Source organism: Callithrix jacchus, chromosome 4, assembly GCF_049354715.1.
Source record: "Callithrix jacchus isolate 240 chromosome 4, calJac240_pri, whole genome shotgun sequence".
NCBI classification, from domain to species: domain Eukaryota; kingdom Metazoa; phylum Chordata; class Mammalia; order Primates; family Cebidae; genus Callithrix; species Callithrix jacchus.
The window spans coordinates 22786451-22809421 of NC_133505.1; the positions used below are offsets into that span (position 1 = coordinate 22786451).

At 39.9% G+C, this 22971-nt stretch overlaps 1 protein-coding gene across 1 annotated transcript in view; it reads left to right on the top strand.

The window, feature by feature from the left end:
* LOC128931704 (testis anion transporter 1-like) overlaps positions 1 to 22621 on the top strand; it is a 29246-nt gene extending 6625 nt beyond the window's left edge. Inside the window, exons 2-4 of the mRNA XM_054253712.2 lie at positions 1820 to 2017; positions 8967 to 9106; positions 22388 to 22621. Of these exons, the coding sequence (XP_054109687.2) occupies positions 1820 to 2017; positions 8967 to 9106; positions 22388 to 22536 (487 nt within the window). The 3' untranslated portion in view covers positions 22537 to 22621. The remainder of the gene's footprint in view (positions 1 to 1819; positions 2018 to 8966; positions 9107 to 22387) is intronic.
* Positions 22622 to 22971: the final 350 nt, after the last annotated feature.

Consider the following 22971-nt stretch of genomic DNA (forward strand, 5'->3'; position numbering starts at 1 on the left):
AAAATGTGTGTGTGTGTGTGTGTGTGTGTGTGTGTGTGTGTGTGTAAAGTAACTGACCATATTTTCAAGCCAGAAAATTCCACATAAAAATCTGGCATTATGGCTTCCCCTGGAAAAGATCAGATCTAAGCCATTCTGGGCCCCACATTGACCAATGGCAAGAATGGCTGGAGCTAAGCAGCTTCTGCTGCCTTTGCCAGCCCCACTGTTCCCACCACTCCTTGATGGTCCTATTTTGCCTATTTTACACCAATCCTGCTTTAATGTCAAAAGTAAAAGGTAAAGGGATAAGAATGTTCACTAATGATGGGATTATAGGCGCCTGCCACCACGCCCGGCTAGTATTTTTAATAGAGATGGGGTTTCACTATCTTGGCCAGGCTGGTCTTGAACTCCTGACCTTGTGATCCACCCGCCTTCGCCTCCCAAAGTGCTGGGATTACAGGCGTGAGCTACCAACCTGGTCAAGTTTATGTTTTTTTTAATTGTTCAAAGCACAGAATATTAAGAATGGTTATACTTTCTGGGTACTTTTTTTTTTTTTTTGAGAGGGAGTTTTGCTCTTGTTGCCCAGGCCGGAGGGCAATGGCGTGATCTCGGCTGACTGCAACTTCCGGGTTCAAGCCATTCTCTTGCCTCAGCCTCCCGAGTAGCTGGAATTATAGGCATGCACCACCAGGCCTGGCTAATTTTGTATTTTTAGTAGAGACAGGGTTTCTTCATGTTGGTCAGGCTAGTCTCGTACTCCTGATCTTAGGTGATCCACCTGCCTCGGCCTCCCAAAGTGCTAGGATTACAGCCATGAGCCACAGCGCCCAGCCAAGAATGGTTACACTTTCTCACAGAGATGGATCCCTATCTATCCTCATTTACTCTACCTTTTCAATCTTTTAAAAGAGCAGGATAATATAGGGTATTTTTTTCTTTTTGAGACAGGGTCTTGCTCTGACACCCAGGCTGGAGTATAGTACAGTGGTACTACAATCCTGGCTCACTGCAGCCTCCACATTCTGGGCTCAGATGATCCTCCCACCCTCATCGGCCTCCTGAGCAGCTAGGACTACAGACCCATGCCATCACGCCCAGCTAATTTTGTTTCTATTTTTAGTAGAGTCAGGGTTTCACCATGTTGCCCAGTCTCAAACTTCTGTAGCTTTTTCTTCTAGACCATGAGGCCACTAACTATATACTTGGCAGCCGTTCAAGAAATATTTGTTAAGGGCCTGCCAAGTGAAAGGCATTATTTTGGGTCCTGGGGCTGCCACTGTGAACAGTCATAGTCCTGCCCCCCGGCTTTACATTTTATGGGGGAACCAGACAATGGACAAACAGACAAATAATGAATCTAGTGCTGGCAAGTGAAGAAAAGTAAAAGGTGAAGGGTTAATGATGGCTGCTATTTTAGATAGAGGAGGAGTTAGAACACTTGTATTGAGCATTTAACCCTTCCTATATGCTGGATAGTGAGCATTTTCAATAAAAATTGTTGATCGATACTGTCTACCTCTTGCTCATTTTCCTGCAACATATCAACACAGTTGAATATAAAGAAAACTAGGCCTCCCAGCAGGACACCTGGGTTCTAATCCTAGCTCTAATAAGTATCTGACAGCAGACACTGTTTGAACTTCTGGGTTTTGTTGTCTCCATTTGAAAACTGAGAAGAATACACATAAAATTGTGCAACATTGAGTAAGTTTGGTACAACTGAAACATGCTAGGCAAGTGTAAAGCATTTTTACATAGGAATTTTATTTCCTCAAAAATGTGCTGAGGATCTGGATTACTTAAAATGCTTTTTTATTTTATCTCTTTCCAGTCAGCCAGGAATGGCACAACTGGAGAGGAGCACCATCTCTGGCTTCAGCTCTAAGTCCACGCAAAACCCCTTCGCATACGATATTAAACGCGAAGTGTACAATGAGGAGAGCTTTCAACAGAAACACAAAAGGAAGGCCTCCTCTTCTGGGAACATGGACATCAACATCACCACCTTCAGACACCATGTCCAGTGCCGGTGCATGTGTCCGATCATTCAGCTGCCACTGAGCCGGGCAGGACTGAAACCTAACCTGACTCCTTTGGTGTCCACTTCTGTCTTTCTTGTCTGAGTTCTTGTAATCAGAATCCTGCAGTTTATTGTGTAATTTTTCTTCAGTCATTTTTGTGGTTTGTCTTGTAGCACCTTTTTGACTGTAAACTTCTTGGGCGTAAAGACCGTGGGTGTCCCTACAGTATCTCAGGAGGACATTTCATAATTCTCTTGTTCAATCGACCACCACTACCAGACTCTTGACAAAAAGTAAGATAGCCAGTTGGGAGCGGTGGCTCACGCCTGTAATCTCAGCACTTCAGTAGACTGAGGTGGGAGGATCACTTGAGGCCAGGAGTTTGAGACCAACCCGGGCAACATGGTAAAACTCTGTCTCTACTAAAAATACAAAAATTATCCAGGCATGGTGGCACATACCTGTAATTCCAGCTGCCTGAGAGGCTGAGGCATGAGAATTGCTTGAAACTGGGAGGCAGAGATTACAGTGAGCTGAGATTGCGCCACTGCACTCCAGCCTGGGCAACAGAGCAAGATTCCATCTCAAAAAATATTAATAATAATGGCTGAGTGCAGTGGCTCATGTCTGTAATTCCAGCACTTTGAGAGGCTGAGGTGGGCAGATCACCTGAGGTTGGGAGTTCAAGACCAGCCTGACCAACTTGGAGAAACCCCGTCTCTACTAAAAATACAAAATGAGCCAGGCATGGTGGCACATGCCTGTAATCCCAGCTACTCAGGAGGCTGAGGCAGGAGAATCGCTTGAACCCGGGAGGTGGAGGTTGCAGTGAGCCAAGATTGTACCACTGCATTCCAGACTAGGCAACAAGAGCAAAACTCCATCTCATATAATAAAAACGATAATAATAATAATAATAATAATAAGATAGCCATGGTGAACTGATTAATGGTAGGGGAATGAGATTCTTCTAGTCTCATATCCAATAGTGCCCTCATAGTGGTACTCATGATCATCAAGGCAGAATCTACCACCACCACCTCTGATATACCCTGTGACTAGCTAAGTCCTACAGTTCAGGGGCTCTTAACCTGAACCTTCTAGCCCTCTGATAAAGTTAATCAACTTCTTTCAGAATAATTTTTTAATGCTTTTTATTGTGGTAAAACATGTATAACATAAAATTGGCTATTTTGACCATTTTAAAAGGTACAATTCAGTGGCATGATTGACATTCGCAATGTTGTGCAACTGTCACTGCTATCTATTTCCAAAACTTTTTCATCACCTCAGAAATTCTGTTAAGCAATAATTCCCCATTTCCGCTACCCTCAGCCCGACTAACCTCTCTTCTGCTTTCTGTCTCTGTGAATTTGCCTATTCTAGCTATTTCATTTAAGTGGAATCATACTATATGTTTGTCTTTTTGTGTCTGACTTATTTCACTTAGCATAATGTTTTCAAGTTTCATTCATATTGTAGCATGTATTAGAACTTCATTTCATTTTATGGCTGAATAATACTCCATTATATTTATATACCACATTATGTTCATTTCGTTAATGGACATTTGAGTTGTTTCTACCTTTAGGCTACTGTAAATAATGCTGCCAGGAACATTGGCACAGGAGAGCTGTTTGAGTCTGTTTAGGGACATAGCTAGAACTAGAATTGTTGAATCACATCATACATCTGTGGTACATTTAACGTTTTAAGGAGCTGCCAAACTGTTTTCCACAGTAGCTGCACCACTTTACATTTTCATTGGCAATATACAATTTCTCCATGTCCTCTCCAACATTTGTCATTTTCCGTTTTTTAAATTATAGCCAACCTATTAGGTATGAAATGGTATCTCATTGCAGTTTTTGTTTTTGTTTTTTACTTGCATTTTCCTGATGACTAAAGACAATGAGCGTCTTTTGGTGTGCTCATCGGTTAACCGTGTATCTTCTGTGAAGAAATGTCTATTCATTTTCCTTTGTCCTTTGTAAAATTAGGTTGTTTGTCTTTTTGTTGTTGAGTTATAGGAGTTCTTCATATATTCTGGATATTAAACTTTTATCAGATATATGTTTGTAAATCTAACAAATTTGTAAATGTTTTCTCCCATTTGGTAGGTCATCTTTTCACTCTGTTGATAGTGTCCTTTGATATAGAAAAGTTTTTTTGGGGGGTTTTTTTTTTTTTTGCAATGAAGTTTCACTCTTGTTGCTCAGGCTAGAGTGCAATGGCATGATCTCTGCTCACTGCAACCTCTGCCTCCCGGATTCAAGCAATTCTCCTGCCTCTGCCTCCTGAGTAGCAGGGACTACAGGCATGTGGCACCACACCTGGCTAACTTCTGCATTTTTAATAGAGATGGGTTTTTGCCATGTTGGCCAGGCTGTTCTCAAACTCCTGTCCTCAGATGATTCACCCGTTTAAGCCACCGTGCCTGGCTGATGTAGAAAAGTTTTCCATTTTGATGAAATTTAATTCCTGTATTTTCTTTTGTTGCCTGGACTTTTGGTGCCATATTTAAGAAACTATTGTCAAATTCAAGATCATGCATGTTTTCTTTTTTTTCTTTTTTCTTTTTTTTTTTGAGGCAGAGTCTCAATCTGTCACCCAGGTTGCAGTGCAGTGGCACAATCTCTGATCACTGCAACCTCCACCTCCCAAGTTCAAATGATTCTCCTGCTTCATCTCCTGAGTAGCTGGACTACAAGTATGTACCACCATGCCCAGCTAATTTTGTATTTTTAATAGAGACTGAGTTTCACCCTATTGGCCAGGCTGGTTTCAAACTCCCGACCTCAAGTTATCCACCCCACTTGGCCTCCCAAAGTTCTGGAATTACAGGCATGAACCACTCCCAGCTGAAATCATGCATATTTTCATCTATGGTTTCTTCTATGAATTTTACAGGCTGGGGGTGGTGGCTCACACCTGTAATCCTAGCACTTTGGGAGGACAAGGTGGGTGGATCACCTGAGGTCAGGAGTTCAAGACCAGCCTGGCCTTTATGGTGAAACCCCATCTTAAAAAAAAAAAGAAAAAAAGAATTTTACAGTTTTAGCTTTTAAATTTAGGTCTTTGATCCTTTTTGAATTAATGTTTGTATATAGCGTAAGTAAAGGTACAGCTTTATTCTTTTTACATGTAGGTATTTGTTTTCCCAGCATAATTTGTTGAAGAGATTGTCTTCACCTAATCAATGATCTTGGCCAAATAATTTTTTAATGCATAAAATAAGCAGGATTATAAGAAAAACCAGTTACATTGAAATACAGTTATCTAAATATCAAAAATACCAAAATTGTGTTATCTACTAATGTAGGTCTAATAACTACCATAATTTCTAAGTAGTGATGAATGTAACTAATATTTCAAGATCTCTGTAGCAATTGTACTGTAATATACAAATGTTTGTGATTTTTATTGGTGAAAAAGTAAAGTTCTGCTGATACTACTGTGATTTGTTGCCAACATTCATAATTGAAGGAAATGCTAAAGAGGTTAGTGAAATAAAGATATAAGTTATCCTATATAATTTTACACATATCCCCAAATATTATCTAAAGACCGCTTGGGGGTCCACAAACTTCAGGTTAAGAGTCCTTCATGACCTACCTCATTATAGTAATCATAATTATTCAAGTTGTCCTCACTCATACTCTGAATTTATGAGTCCCTCTTATCCACTGGTTTATCACCCACAATTGGCACATGTTTGTATGTTGACATGTTGGTGACAAGTATGGAAGATCCCTACACAGTCCTGCTCCAGACTGTCCCCTCCTTGAGGCATTCTCCTTTGCCCATATCCTGACTTTTGCAAGTTGTGGTCTTGGATCCCCCTCCCTAGTCCTCTCACTTCCTCTGCTCCAGGATGGGTCAGATACATGTGCCAAAGAGGGCATTTGGGGACAACATTGGCTTTGTCTCTACAATGTAATAGTCTTTATTTTTTTCTTTTGAGACAGAATCTGCTCTGTCACCCAGGCTGGAGTGCAATGGCACGATCTCAGCTCACTGCAATCTCTATTTCCCAGGTTCAAGTGATTCTCCTGCCTCAGCCTCCCAAGCAGCTGGGATTACAGGTGTGCACCACCATACCTGGCTAATTTTGTTGTATTTTTAGTAGAGACAGCGTTTCACCATGTTGGTCAGGCTGGTCTTGAACTCCTGACCTCATGATCGCCCACCTCGGCCTCTCAAAGTGCTGGGATTACAGGCGTGAGCCACCAAGCTAGTCTTTTTTTCTAACTGTACCCTCATTATAAATAAGTATTCCCAATGAAATTTCACCCTACCTTTTCTCTACCTTCCTTACTTACTTAGCCTTGCCATCCAGACACTTAAATCTGACTCATTCTGCCTCCCATGAGCTTTATAGCAACTGTTACTCCCTGCTTCTAAAACATACAGTTCTCTCCACTCCTGAATTTTAACCAGAAATGTGGCACAGCACAGGGGTTAAGAGCACAATTCTGAAGCCAGGCTGCCTGGTTTTGAATCCTAGTTCTGCTTCTCAGCTATGTGACCTTAGGTAAGCTATTGAACCCAACCCTGCTGTGCCTCAGTTTCCTCATCTGTAAGACGAACATGATAATAGCACCTGCCTCATAAAGCATGAGGATTGAAAGAGCATTTGTAAAGCACCTAGGAAACAGCTCTAGATAATGAGTTTTTTTATGTAAATAAAATTATCTTTTAACCTCATCTCTTCCTTTCTGCAGAAAACTTACTCTTTCCCCGTTTTCTTCCTCTTTTGCAACTGTAAATCTCCACTCATCAAAATCTCCCGTGTGCTTTCATTTTGATTCTTCCATTTCTCACTTTTAAGATGTCTTAACTAAAATCCAGATTCATGTCTAAATCCAGATTCAAATGCTAATACTATTCCCTCATCAGTTTCAACTTCTGTTCCTCTAATTCCCTCCTTAGTTCCTGTCACTCTTAAAGCCTCATCTCTCCATGTCTGTTGTATTTTTCACCTTGGGGAAGAGCTTTGATGACTCTGCCTTGGATGGCTTGTCTTACCCTAAAGTGACTGACACACAGAGAAGAAGGGGGACTGAACCAGGTAAAGAAACAAACCGTTCCAGTACCATGCTCTGCTCCGCTCCACAGAGGCTCATAATTAGAAAGAGCACACTTTGAACACCTGCCTCACACCCAAGGACTCTCCTAAGAACAGCAATGTGATGTTTCTTCCAAACCAGTGGTCGTCCTCATGGCTGCCAAGCAGTATTTCACAGCTGCCAAGAGAAACTTTGGAGGTAGGAGAGTGGCTAGAACACTGAACTAGAAATCAAAGACTTGGTTTCTAGCCCCATGTCTGCTCACACTTATTCCTGTGACCTTGGTAATGTCATGTTTATTTGGCATTAATTACCTTAGCAATAGTAATGCTCATAGTTGTGAGAGTAAAACAGGTTTTCTCAATCTCAGCGTCATTGACATTTTGGACCAGAAAATTCTTTCTTGTGGAGAAATGTCCTTTGCATTCTATAATGTTTAGCCTCTACCCACATGTCAATTGCAAGAATAAAAAATGTCTCTTGATTGGGCATGGTGGCTCATGCCTATAATCCTAGCACTTTGGGAGGCCAAGGCGAGCAGATCATCTGAGATCAGGAGTTCAAGACCATCCTGGCCAACATGGTGAAACCCATTCTCTTCTAAAAATACAAAAATTAGCTGGGCATGATGGTGCATGCTGTAATCCTAGCTACTCGAGAGGCTGAAGCAGGAGAATCACTTGAACCTGGGAGTTGGAGGCTACAGTGAGCCAAGATCATGCCACTCACTGCACTCCAGCCTGGGTGACAGAGCAAGACTCCATCTAAAAAAAAAAGTCTCTGGACATTGCCAAATGTACACAAGGGAACAAAACTGCACCTAGGAGGGATTTACTGGGCTAAAGGATAATAAAGCCTTATTTTATAAAATTGTTTCTTTACATAACTAAGTCCTTAAGCACAGGACATCATATTCTCTGTTTTCTGCTAATTTCTACATGTCACAGGTCAAAGTATGACAGAATAAATATTTGGTAAAAATTGTGCAGGCTGGGCGTGGTGGCTCATGCCTGTAATTCCAGCACTTTGGGAGGCTGATGTGGGCAGATCACCTGAGACCAGAAGTTCGAGACCAGCCTGGTTAACATGGTAAAACCACATCTCTACTGAAAATACAAAAATTAACCAGGCGTGGTGGCACATGCCTGTATTCCCAGCTACTTGGGAGGCTGAGGCAGGAGAATAGCTTGAACTCAGGAGGCAGAAGTTGTAGCAAGCTGAGATCACGCCACTGCACTCCAGCCTGTGTGACAGAGCAAGACTTGGTCTCAATAATAATAATAAAAAAAAAAATTAGTGCCATGCTCTACTCTCCTCCACAGAGGATCATAATTAGAAAAAACACTCTTTGTGCACCTGCCTTGTACTTGGGGACTCTCCTAATTGGGAATGACATGAATGTGTTAACTGCCCTTCCATCTTTCAATGTCCCATCTCAAAACACTGTCCTTGTCAAGAGAAAACAATAGCAGTCCATTTTTCTATTGAAAATTTGGTAGATTTAATTCTTCCCAAATAGCCTATAAAAACACAGAACCGATTATATGCGGCTGTATATGGCTTGGTTCTTGACATATACATAGCACTTGGTTCTGAAGCTAAGGTGATTTAATCCCCCAGGGAATATCTTTATGTCTGGAGACATTTTTAGCTGTTACAGCTGAAGGAGGGAGTTCTACGGATTTCAAATGGTTAGCGACAAGGGATGCTGCTAAACATCCTGTCATGCACAGGACAGCCCACCAAAGAATTATCTGGTCCAATATGTCAAACTGTCAGTAGTGCTGATAAGACTCTGCTATTTTTTGGCTATGTGGGCCAAATGCCTTTTCTTGGCTATGCAGGCATTTTCTTTGGAGAAACTAACCAAGTCTCTTCTCTCTCACAGCTGCTCATGGCACAGGTTCCTACGATGCATGCTTACAATCTTTCCCTTCCTAGAATGGATGTGTATGTATCGATTCAAGGATTGGCTTCTTGGCGACTTACTTGCTGGTATAAGTGTTGGCCTCGTGCAAGTTTCCCAAGGTAAGGAAGACCTAAAGCCTGTTCATCCAAAGACAATAAATCAGACCTTGTCCACATACCCAGGGTAAAAAAATTACTTGTGCTAGATGAATAGAAAAAAAATTGAATTTTATTCACAGCATTACCATTTGTTTTCTTATCTGCCAGATTTTCTAACCTCTCCAGAGTGGTTCCAAAAGACTTGGTTTAGATTAAACCCCTGAATGCTTTCCAGAGTACTTGCAACACCCACTCTTGGTTATTTTTTCCCTTAACTAGCTATTTCATACTTACAACTATAATACATCTCACTTGGCATTGGTTTTACCTAGAAAGGTGAAGGATGGGCCAGGCATAGTGGCTCATGCCTGTTATCCTAGCACTTAGGGAGGCCAAGGCAGGCAGATTGCTTGAGCTCAGGAGTTCCAGACCAGCCTGGCTAACATGGTGAAACCTTGTGTCTACAAAAAGTACAAAAATTAGTGGGGCATGGTTGCAAATGCCTGTAGTCCTAGTTACACTGGAGGCTGAGGGTGGGAGGATCACCTGAGCCCAGGAGGTTAAGGCTGTAGTGAGCAGTGATCACACCACTGTACTCCAGCTTGGGCAACAAAGCGAGACACTGTTTCAAAAAAAAGAAAAAAAGTGAATAATAGGAAACATAGCATACCAGCATCTCTCCAGCAAGTGACAGGCAATCCAGTGCCCACTCTTTGGTCTTCCAAGTAGCAGTTCAGATGCAAGACAACAAGATCACACAGATAGGAGTGGGAGCTTATCTGGGCTTTACAAACCTAATTTCCCAAATAGGAATCAACGACTCTTGTAACAGTTCCATAAATATTGCTTCCAGAGTCCCACAAAAGACATGTCCAGTTATAAGAGTCCTATTCTCAGCAAATCCCAAAGGTAGGGCTTCCAACTGGATATTTATCTTTCATTCACAGTCCTCTTAGTCCAGATGGAGTATACTATTTGGGCTCATTTTTACCATAAGCAATTCTGCCTGGTAACACAGCTAACATGCTACCATTATAAGGTTTCCAGGGAAACAGAGCTAGAAAGTTAACCCAAGGTCAAATTCATCCTCAAAAAATAGAATGGATTTTATAAATCCTTTACTCACAGTAGTTTATAGTTCCCCACATAGTCTTTAAACACCTCCATTTCTCTATTTTTCTGAGGCCCAACAGGCAGGGGTGAAGCCTGTGATTGGGCAGGTTATAGATATCACAAAAGAGGTCAACAAGATGGACGAGTTGTGGCTGAAATCCAACTCTAGCACAGCGCTGTTAATTGGGGAAGACAGATAACTTTTTAAATCTTTATTTACTTGTTTATAAATTTCAAATAGTAAAATTGCTTTTTTCCCTTTGGGTGTATAGTCAGATTAATTTTAACACATATGGCTGGGACCAGAGCACACCTGTAATCCCAGCACTTTGGGAGGCCTGGGCAGGTTTAAGACCAGCCTGGGCAACATAGCAAAACCCTATCTCTACTAAAAATACAAAAATTAGCTGGGCATGGTGGTGTGTGGCTGTAATCCCAGCTACTTGGGAGGTGGAGGCAGGAGAATCACTTGAACCCGGGAGATGGAAGTTGCAGCAAGCCAAGATCATACCACTGCACTCCAACCTGGGTGACAGAGTGAGCCTCTTTCTCAAAAAAAAAAAAAAAAAAAAAGATGAACACATATATAGATTTGTGTAACTACCACCACAATCTGGATGCAGAGCAGTTTCATCACCTCCAGAACTCTCTTGTGCCATACCTTTTGTCACATCCTCCTCCCGATCTATAACCCCTAGCAACCACTGATCTGTTCTTCAGCACCATCATTCTGTCTTTCTGAGCATATCATATAAATGGAATCATGCAGTATGTAAATTTCAAAGGCCGGCTTCTTTCATTATGCATTATGCCTTTGAGATTCACACAAATTGTTGTGTGTATCAATAGTTCATTTTTATTGCTGAGTAATATTCTACAATAGGGATATATCACAGCTTGTTTATCCATTCACTTGTTGATAGAGATTTTGTTTCTAGTTTTGGTCTGTCACAAATGAAGTTGCTATGGACATTCATATACAAGTTTTGTGCGAACACAGGTTTCATTTTACTAAGGTGGAGCTGGATTGCTGGTCATATGGTAAGTGTATGTTTACCTTTATAAGAAACCACCAAACCGTTTTCCAGAGTGGTTTTTGCTACCATTTTACACTCCCACCAGCAAAGTGTAAATAAGAATTTCATTTCCTCCACATCCTCATCAGCATGTGATATTGTCAATATTTTAAAAATTACACTATTTTGAAATAATTATACATTCACATGCATTTGTAAGAAACAACAGATAGAACCCATGTACCGTTTACCCAGTTTCCCCAATGGTAATATCTTGCAAAACTATAATTCAGTCTCACAACCAGGATATCAACATTGTTTCAAATAAGATAGAGAACACTTCCACCACCACAAAGGTCCCTCAAGTTGTCTTTTTTTTTTTAAGAGACAGGGTTTCACCATGTTGGACAGGCTGGTTTCGAACTCCTGACCTCAAGTGATCCACCTGCCTCGGCCTCCCAAAGTGCTGGGATTACAGGCGTGAGCCACTGCGCCTGGCCAAGTTGTCTTTTTATAGCCACCACTACCTGCCTCCTGTCCTCGTCTCCTCTTACTCCCTACCAATCATTAATATGTTCTTCACTTCTACAATTTTAACATTTCAAGGAAGTTACCTAAAGGGAATCATATAGGATTTAACCCTTTATTATGGTTTTTTTTTCACTCACCATAATTCTGTGGGGATTCATCCAGATTGTTGTATATATATATCAGTTGTTTATTCTGGGCACGGTGGCTCACACCTGTAATCCCAGCACTTTGGGAGGCTGAGGCAGGCAGATGACCTCAGGTCAGGAATTCAAGATGAACCTGGCCAACGTGGCAAAACCCTGTCTCTGCTAAAAATACAAAAATTAGCCAGGCGTGGTGACAGGTGACTGAAATTCAGCTATTCTGGAAGCCGAGCCAGGAGAATCGCTTGAGCCCAGGAGGTGGAGGTTGCAGTGAGCCAAGATCATGCCCCTGCACTCCAGCCTGGGTGGCAGAGTGAGATTATGTCTCAAAAAAAATTGTTTATAACTTTTTATTTTTCAGTAATAGTCCATGATATATGTATCACAGTTCATTTAAATATTTACCCACTGAAGGATATCTGGGTTGCTTCCAGGTTTTGTTTTGTGATAAGAACATTCACGTGCAGGTGTTTTTTGTTGTTGTTATTTGTTTTGTTTTGTTTTTTGAGAGGGAGTCTCACTCTGTCACCCAGGCTGGAGTACAGTGGCACAATTTTGGCTCACTGCAAACTCCGCCTCCTGGGTTCAAGCGATTCTCCTGCCACAGCCTCCTAAGTAGCTGGGATTACAGGTACACACCAACATGCTCAGCTAATTTTTGTATCTTAGTAGAGACAGGTTTTCACCATATTGGCCAGGCTGGTCGTGAACTCCTGACCTCAAGCAATCCACCTGCCCCAGCCTCCCAAAGTGCTGGGATTACAGGCATGAGCCACAGCGCCCAACCTCATATGCAGGTTTTTAAAATGAATGTTAAGTCTTCATTTATCTGGGATAAATGCTTAGGAATGTAGTTGCTGGAGTGTATAGGAGTTGCCTGTTGCCTTTTCACTAACCTGTTTTCCAGAGTGGCTTATCATATCACCTTCCCATTAGCAATCTATGAGTGATCCAGTTGCTCTGTATCCTCGCCAACATTTGCTGTTGTCACTATTTCTTATTTTAGCTATTCTGACAGTCACGCAGTGATAGCTCACTGTGGTTTTAGTTCCATCCTCTCAATGGCTCGTGATACTTAGCAGCTGGCAGCTTTTCATATGCTAATTTCCATCTGTGTATTTTCATAAAATGGTTCTTCACTTCTTTTGCCCATATTCTAGTTAAATTCTGTTTTTACTATTGAGTTCTGAGAATTCTTTGTATATTCTGGATACTAGTCCTTTCGTTTTTTGTGTTTTGCAGACATTTTCTGTTAGTCTGAAGCCTGCCTTTTCATACTCTTAACAGAGTCTTTCAGAGCAAAATGTTTTGATTTTCAGTCTCGTTTTTCGTATCTTTTATTTTAGCCCTTCTAAGAAGTACGTAGTGGTATCTCATCATTGTTTTAATTCCATTTCCCTCTGCCTGGGCGCTGTGGCTCAAGCCTGTAATCCCAGCACTTTGGGAGGCCAAGGCGGGTGGATCACAAGGTCAAGAGATCGAGACCATCCTGGTCACCATGGTGAAACCCCGTCTCTCCTAAAAATATAAAAAATTAACTGGGCACGGTGGCACGTGCCTGTAATCCCAGCTACTCAGGAGGCTGAGGCAGGAGAATTGCCTGAACCCAGGAGGTGGAGGTTGTGGTGAGCCGAGCTTGCACCATTGCACTCCAGCCTGGGTAACAAGAGCGAAACTCCATCTCAAAAAAAAAAAAAAAAATTCCATTTCCCTAATGGTTAATGAGGTTGATCATCTTTTCATGTACCTAACTTGCTATCCTCATATCTTCTTTGAAGGGTCTGTTCAAGTATTTTGCCTATTTTTCCATTGAGGTTTTATTTTTTTCTTGTTGTTAATTTTTGAGCTTTTGTTTTGTTTTTAGAGACAATATCTTGCTCTATCACCCAGGCTGGAGTGCAGTGGTGTGAACATAGCTCACTGCAGTCTGGAACTCCTGGCCTCAAGTGTCCTCCTGCCTTGGCCTCCTAACGTGCTGGGATTACAGGCATGAGCCACCATGCGTGGCCTAAACACCATTTTAAAGAATATCCTCCAGTGAACTGTTTTTGCTCCTTTGTCAGAGATCAAATAGGCATCTTTCGTGTGAGTCTCCTCCTAAATTCTCTTCATTATGTTACATTGACCTATATGACTACCCCTTTACCAATACCATGTCTTGACAGTGAGTTTTAAGGTTGGATGATGTGCTTCCTCCAGCTTTTTTTTTTCCCGAAATTGTTGTAGCAATTCTTCCATATTCATTTTATAAGAAGCTTATTTAAATTTGCCAAAAAATGATTTTGTTGAGATTTTGATAGCTATTTCATTGAATTTATAGATCATTTCAGGGAGAATTGGCATCTGTATGATGGTGCTTCCAATTCCCGATAATGGTGTCTCTCCATTTATTTAGGCCCCTTGATTTCTTTCATCAGCCTATAGATCCTACGTATTTTGTTAGATTTATGCAAAAGTATTTCATTTTGGCTGTTTCAATGATGGTTCAGTCTCCAATTATTCATTGTTTACATATAAAATATAATTGATATTTGTGTGTTTTTCTTGTACGCTGAAACTCATTTATTAGTTCTAAGAATTTTTTGTAGATTTCCTGGAATTAACTACATTGACAATCATGTTATCTGCTAATAGAGACAGTTATATTTATTTCTTTTTCATGTGAACGGTCTTTATAACTTTTTATTGCTTCTTGTACCAGCTAAGACTTCCAATAATATGTTGAATAAGGGTGGTGAGAATAAACATTCTCGCTTTGCTCCTGAATTTAGAGGGAAAGCATTTAGTCTTGCACCACCTATGTTAGCTGTACAATTTTTGTTGATGCATTTTATTAGGGAAGTTTTAATCTACTCTTTCATCAAACTCAAAATAAGTTTGCTTAGAAATTTATCATAAATGAATGTCGCATTTTGTCAAATGCTTTTTCTGCATCTATTGATATGACCATGCAGTTTTTCTCTTAGATGGCTAATATGGCAGGTTACATTAATTGATTTTTTTGAATATTGAACCAGCCTTACATTCTCAGAATAAGAGAGTATTCACACTAAGTTACTATATGTGCTAGTTGCATTTCTATAAAAAGAAATTTTCATGTGGCAGCTACAACCAAAATGGCCCATTTGTATTAATATAGTCACTTTATTTCTATGAATAAAATTTATAGCATATTCCTATGGTGCTGCAAGGAAACAGCTGAACTGTGGGAATTGATGCTTTCACTATGAGCCCTCTATAAGTTTCTACTTATATTTAAATAAAGACCAAAGTTGGAGGATACACACTGCTAAATTAACAAGCCATCTGTATCAAAATAAGAATGGCCTTAGAGTATACAAGTACATCTAGCATCTACCACAATACCTAGCACATAGTAGATACTCAGAATATATTTGTTGAATAAAAATGATTACAAAGCTGGGTGTCGTAGCTCACACCTGTAATCCAGCACTTTGGGAGGCTGAGGAAGGTGAATCACTTGAAGTCAGGAGTTTGACACCAGCCTTGCCAATATGGAGAAACCTGGTCTCTACTAAAAATATAAAAATCAGCCAGGTGTAGTGGTACGCACCTGTAATCCTAGCTACTCAGGAGGGTGAGGCAGGAGAATCACTTAAACCTGAGAGGCAGAGGCTGCAGTGAACTGAGATCACACCACTGCATTCCAGCCTAGGTGACAGAGCAAGACTCCATCTCAAAAAAAAAAAAAAAAAAAAAGGATTACATAGCTATATAAATGAATGAATCCAACCAGCTCTTAATACTTGATTAAGGAATTATATATTAGTATAATTGATGTGAATAATAAAATAATTTATAGTGTGAATAATTCAAAAGTTGTACTTACATTTGAATACTGACAATAATTTTATTTGAATGGCACAAAAATGCAATGAAAATCTTATTAAAAAGGTGCTGGATCATGACTGGGCATGGTGGCTCACACTTATAATTCTAGCACTTTGGGAGGCTGAGGTGGGTGGATCACAAGGTCAAGAGATTGAGATCATCCTGGCCAACATGGTGAAACCCTGTATCTACTAAAAATACACAGATTACCTGGGCATAGTGGCACAAGCCTGTAGTCCCAGCTACTCAGGAGGCTGAGGCAGGAGAATCACTTGAACCCCAGAAGCAGAGGTTGCAGTAAGCCAAGATCGTGCCACTGCACTCAACCTGGATGACAGAGGGAGACTCTGTGTTGGAAAAAAAAGGTGCTGGATCTTCTTTAAAGTAGAATTCCAATTTACAAATGTAGAATTAAAGAAGAAAATACAAAATATCCTTTAGGAAAACACTATGGTACTAATTGTACATAAGATCCACCCAGTGGATGCTAAAACTAGTGGGTGAAAGTTTGCAAACTATGAAACAGGATTTGCATATTTTCAAAGTCTCTGCCTCAAGGTATTTATTAACTACCCCATTACTTTACAATAGAAAACATAGGAGAAAACAGCTTAACTGAGTGATCAATGTGAGCATCACCAGTAGTAAAATATATGGATATCACGAATCCTGTGATATGATGCATCAAGAAAGATACAACATCATTTTTGTAGTATTCTTGCCAAAAGTGTATAACCTTAGTATAAGCATGAGAAAATATAAGACAAACCAAATTTGAGGAGCATTTGACAAAATAACTGATCTATTCATACTCTTCTAAAGTGTGAAAGTCAGGTAAAAATTGAGGAACAGTTATAGATTGCAGGAATAAAGAGAAATAAAAACTAAATAAAATGTGAGACTCTGGATAGAATCTGAGAACAAAACAAAAGACATTAGTGAAAAACCCGATGAGATTCAAATAAAGTTTTTAATTTTGAATGTTAGTTTTCTGGCTCTGATCAATATATGATGATTATATAAAATGTTAACATTAGGAGAAGATGTGGAAGGGATATACAGAAACTGCATTATTTTTCTAACCTTTCTGTAATTCTAAAATTAGTTTAAAATTAAAAAAAAATTTAAGATGTTGGGGCTGGGCACAGTGGCTCATGCCCATAATCCCAGCACTTTGGGAGGCTGAGGTGGTCGGATCATAAGATCAGGAGCTCAAGACCAGCCTGACCAACATGGTGAATCGCTGTCTCTACTAAAAATATAAAACTTAGCCAGGCGTGGTGGTGCACGCCTGTAATCCCAGCTACTCAAGAGGCTGAGGCAGGAGAATCGCTGTGATTATACCACTGCACTTCAGCCTGGGCAACAGAACAAGACTCTGTCTCAAAAAAAAAAAAAAAAAAAAAAAGAAGCAGAAATAAAATTGTGTACAGTGTAACTATTAATATAAAGTTCAAAATGGGGACAAATTAAACTATATTGTATAGGAATATGTACACTACTGGTAAAGAAAAGCAAAGAAATTATTACCATAAATGGCAAAATAATGAATCCTTCTGTGGGGAGAGGTAGAGTTATAATCAAAGACCTGGGTGGTAGTTATATGGGTGCTTGTTTTATAAACATTAAGTAAGCTTGACATCTATTAATCTATTTTAACGCATTTTCTACAAATATATTTCACAATAAAAATGGAGATTACTAATTTACCAAGACTATTACTCAACTAATTAGAGCAATTAAGACAGTATGATATTGCAGAGATAGGCAATTAGGCCAATGAAGCAGAAAAAAAGAGACACATATATGAATCACGCAATGTGTATCAGATATGTCACTAGGGAGACAGGCTTCTTTTCTTTTCTTTTTCTTTTTTTTTTTGAGACAGAGTCTTGCTCTGTTGCCAGGCTGGAGTGCAGTGGTACAATCCTGGCTCACTGAAATCTCTGCCTCCTGGGTTCAAGCGATTCTTCCGCCTCAGCCTCCCATGTGCCACCATGCTTGGCTAATTTTTGTATTTTTAGTAGAGATGGGGTTTCACCATGTTGGCCAGGATGGTCTCCGTCTCTTGACCTCATGATCCGCCCACCTCAGACTCCCAAAGTGCTAGGATTACAGGCATGAGCCACCGCGCCCGGCTCTTTTCTTTCTTTCTTTCTTTCTTTTTTTTTTTTTTGTATCTTTAGTAGAGATGGGGTTTCACTATGTCGTCCAGGCTGGTCTTGAACACCTGACCTTGTGATCTACCCGCCTTGGCCTCCCAAAGTGCCAGGCTCACAGATGTGAGCCACTGCCCTCCGCCCAGAGACAGGCTTTTAATGACAAATGATGTAAAACAATAAGGTCTTTACATGTAAAAAACATTTCAGACCTCCTCACACCATACACAAAAATCTATTCCTGGTTGATTGAAGACCTAATGTAAAAGTTAAAGCAAAAAAGACATTTTGGAATAACATAAGTGAGTATCTTTATGATCTTCAGGTAGAAAAAGATTTCTTAAACAAGACACAAAAAGCAAAAGGAAAAGTCCAAGGGAAGAGACTGATAAACTTGAATTAAGCACAATTTAAGAACTTCTATCTATTGAAAGCCACTATAAAGTTTGAAAAGCGGCTGGGTGTGGTGGTTCATGACTGTAATCCCAGCACTTTGAGAGGCTGAGGTGGGTGGATTACTTGAGGTCAGAGGTTTGAGACCAGCCTGGCCAACATTGCAAAACCCCATCTCTACTAAAATACAAAAATTAGCCAGTCGTGTTGGTGTGGACCTATAGTCCCAGCTACTCAGGAGGCTGAGGCAGGAGAATCACTTGAATCAGAAGGTGGAGGTTGCAAAGAGCCAAGATCACACCACTATACTCCAGCCTGGGAGGCAGAGCAAGATGCCATCTCAAGAAAAAAGAAAAAAAAAAAAACAAAAAAACCAAAGATTGAAAACCAAATCACAGGATGGGAGATACTTGCAACACAATACACAGAAAAGGATTTATTTATAATATACATACTCCTATAAATCCATAAAAAATAACTAGACAATGTTGTTCCACATTATTAGTAATAAATAAAGTGGAAAATGAAATTGAAATAAGTTACCACCATACACACCAATATTAAAAATCTGGCAGTATCATGTGCTAGCATAGATGTGGATAATGGGAACTGTTATACATTGTTGGTAGGAGTATAAATTCCACAATCATTTGGAAAACAGATTGGCATTATTCAGTAAATGCCCCAGAAGTTGTAATTCAAGCTATGTATTCTCGAGAAACTTGTAAATCTGTGTACCAGGAAACATGTACAAGAATATTCATAGTGGTTGGGTGAGGTGGTCACGCCTGTAATCCCAGCACTTTGGGAGGCCGAGGCAGGTGGATCTCGAGGTCAAGAGATCGAGACCATCCTAGCCAACATGATGAAACCCCATCTCTACCAAAACTACAAAACTATTAGCTGGGCATGATGGCGTGTGTCTCTAGTCTCAGCTACTTGGGAGGCTGAGGCAGGAGGATCTCTTGAACCCAGGAGGTGGAGGTTTCAGTGAGCTGAGATTGCGCCCCTGCACTCCAGCCTGGCAACAGAACAAGACTCCGTCTCAAAAAACAAAACAAAACAAACAAACAAACAAAAAATACTCATAGCAATATTGTTCGCAATATCCCCAAACTGGTAACAAAGACAGGATACCATGAACCCTGGAGACAAAGAGAATGGGGAAGTAGAAACCGTGGATTCTGATGGCTTTTGAATTCTGGTTCCAGTCTTTGATGAGGTCTAACTGCCCTTTGTAACCTTTTAAATAAATTTCCTATTTTGCTTAAGCTAATTTGAGTAGGTTTTCTCTTTCTTGCAATCAGTAGAGCCTTGCCTGGAGAAAAAAAAATGTGGTGAAAAAACTCTACAGATTACAAGAGACTTAAGAGACATGTTAACCAACGTGAGGACCATATTTGGGTCCTGATTTAAACCCACAGATTGTAAAACAAAGCACAACATGTAACAGCAAATAATTTTTTAAAGACCACCCCGAAACTCACCATACCTCTGGTTCAAGGTCTCTTGTGAGATGGCAGTTTATCTCAGAGCTCTGCTGAGGCTGGAGGACCTGCTTCCAGGCTCACTCACGCAGCTGTTGGCAGGCCTGAGTTCCTCCTCATTTTGGCTTCTCCATATTCATAACATGGCAGCTGGCAGGACCGACTATGTGTGTTGGGCCCAATTCAAAATGAAAACACAGGGCCCTTTGTTCAATAATTATTCAGAATTTCAAGACAGTGACAACAAAGCATTAAACCAAATGCAGAGTCCTTCTGAGCCCAGGACTCTGTCTTGACTTTATAGATTATAAACCTTTGAAGCCACCTCTGTCAGGTAGTGACTTGAATGAGAGAAAAACCAAGATGGAAACCAAAGTTATTTTGCAACCAAATCTCAGAAGTGTCATCCAGTCATTTTTGTTATAGTCTACTCCTTAGAAACAAGTTAGTATACAACAAAGCCACAGCGCATATGATGGAAAAAAAAGAAAAAAAGAAACAAGTTAGTATACAACAAAGCCACAGCGCATATGATGGAAAAAAAAAGAAACAAAGAAACAAGTTAGTATACAACAAAGCCACAGCGCATATGATGGAAAAAAAAAGAAACAAACAAGTTAGTATACAACAAAGCCACAGGCATATGATGGAAAAAAAAAAAGAAAAAAAGAAACAAGTTAGTATACAACAAAGCCACAGCGCATATGATGGAAAAAAAAAAGAAAAAAAGAAACAAGTTAGTATACAACAAAGCCAAAGCCACAGCGCATATGATGGAAAAAAAAAAGAAAAAAAGAAACAAGTTAGTATACAACAAAGCCAAAGCCACAGCGCATATGATGGAAAAAAAAAAAAAGAAAAAAAGAAACAAGTTAGTATACAACAAAGCCAAAGCCACAGCGCATATGATGGAAAAAAAAAAAAGAAAAAAAGAAACAAGTTAGTATACAACAAAGCCACAGCGCATATGATGGAAAAAAAAAGAAAAAAAGAAACAAGTTAGTATACAACAAAGCCACAGCGCATATGATGGAAAAAAAAAAGAAAAAAAGAAACAAGTTAGTATACAACAAAGCCACAGCGCATATGATGGAAAAAAAAAAAAGAAAAAAAGAAACAAGTTAGTATACAACAAAGCCACAGCGCATATGATGGAAAAAAAAAGAAAAAAAGAAACAAGTTAGTATACAACAAAGCCACAGCGCATATGATGGAAAAAAAAAAGAAAAAAGAAACAAGTTAGTATACAACAAAGCCACAGCGCATATGATGGAAAAAAAAAGAAAAAAAGAAACAAGTTAGTATACAACAAAGCCACAGCGCATATGATGGAAAAAAAAAAGAAAAAAAGAAACAAGTTAGTATACAACAAAGCCACAGCGCATATGATGGAAAAAAAAAAAAGAAAAAAAGAAACAAGTTAGTATACAACAAAGCCACAGCGCATATGATGGAAAAAAAAAGAAAAAGAAACAAGTTAGTATACAACAAAGCCACAGCGCATATGATGGAAAAAAAAAGAAAAAAAGAAACAAGTTAGTAAGTCGGTTCCACACTTAAGGGGGAGGAAGTTGTGCAAGAGCAAGAACACCAATTGGCCATTGTGGATCATCTTAGAGACCCTCTACAACAACAATCGTTTGTGAGATAATCAGGGAAATTTGAACACTGAGTCGATAATGATGCGATTGCAGCTAAATTAGAAGAGTACTATCATTTAGAGACACATACCAAAATATCTACAGATTAAGTAATCAAATGCCTTGGATTTGCTTCAAAGTAATATAGGGTGGGAGAGGAGTGGAGACATGGATTGGTTATGGGTTGACCATTGTTGAAGTGGATGATGGGTAGATATGGAATTCATTATAGTCTATTTTTGTATATGCTTGAAATGTCTTATAAAAAGGAGCCTTGCTTATCTAAGACAATAAATAGGCTCACTAAATTCATACTGAATTTAGATGAGTATGTTGGTATGATGCAAATTGAGGACAGACCCTTAGGGAAGGAAGTATGGGCTTGAAACGTCAAAAGGATGACACTATGCCTGTGAGTCCATTCGCTCCAGAATTTCCAAATTCACATGGTGCTTCTTAGAAAAGAAAGTAAGTAGTAAAGAAGGAGCTGAAGGAAGAGGTTGGAGTGATTGGGCTATAGAAGAGAACCAACATAAACCAACTTCAAGTCAGTGAAGTGTGATTCTTGCCTTGCTCTCCAGTTTTATCTTCAGCCCTGGAGAATTCCCAGGGCCTTCTTGTGCTAGACTAGGAATAAGGATGGTGCTGCTTTTGATCTGTTGGAATTAGCGGTCTTACTGCTCTGGTGTTTGCTTCACATGTTTAACATTAAGATCCTGCAGTGAAAGATGTTTAAGCCTATGATATTGAATTGAAATGTAAAAGCATGTGGCAAAATAGGAAGATAAGCTAGGAATCAAAGAAGACAATAAAAAGTACTAATGAAGGACTCCATGTTTAGAAAACCAATGACCACACTCGGTCTGCTACACACATGGATCGTTTTTATTTTAAATGTTCTTTACAGTTTTCATTTAAGGTGACTTTTAAAGCCAAGCTACTTTTTCTTAAATTATCTTGCTTTTCAGGCCTGACACTTAGTTTCCTGGCAAGACAACTGATTCCTCCTCTCAACATCGCTTATGCAGCTTTCTGTTCTTCGGTAATTTATGCAATTTTGGGATCCTGTCATCAAATGTCCATTGGTGAGTTCAACACTGAAATACACATGCGTTAAATGAAGTTTATATCCTGATCATATACTTATTGCTAAGGAACCCAACATAATGCTATCTGTAAGACAGAAAGAAAGGAAGCAGAAGATAGACATTCTATCCATATAGTGTTCAGATTATAGAAATTAATATTTCTGGCCAGGCGCGGTGGCTCATGCCTATAATCCCAGCACTTTGGGAGGCCGAGGCGGGTGGATCACAAGGTCAAGAGATCGAGACCATCCTGGTCAACAAGGTGAAACCCCGTCTCTACTAAATATACAAAAATTAGCTGGGCATGGTGGTGCATGCCTGTAGTCCCAGATACTCAGGAGGCTGAGGCAGGAGAATTGCTTGAACCCAGGAGGCGGAGGTTGTGGCGAGCTGAGATTGTACCATTGCACTCCAGCATGGGTAACAAGAGTGAAACTCCATCTCAAAAAAAAAAAAGAAAGAAA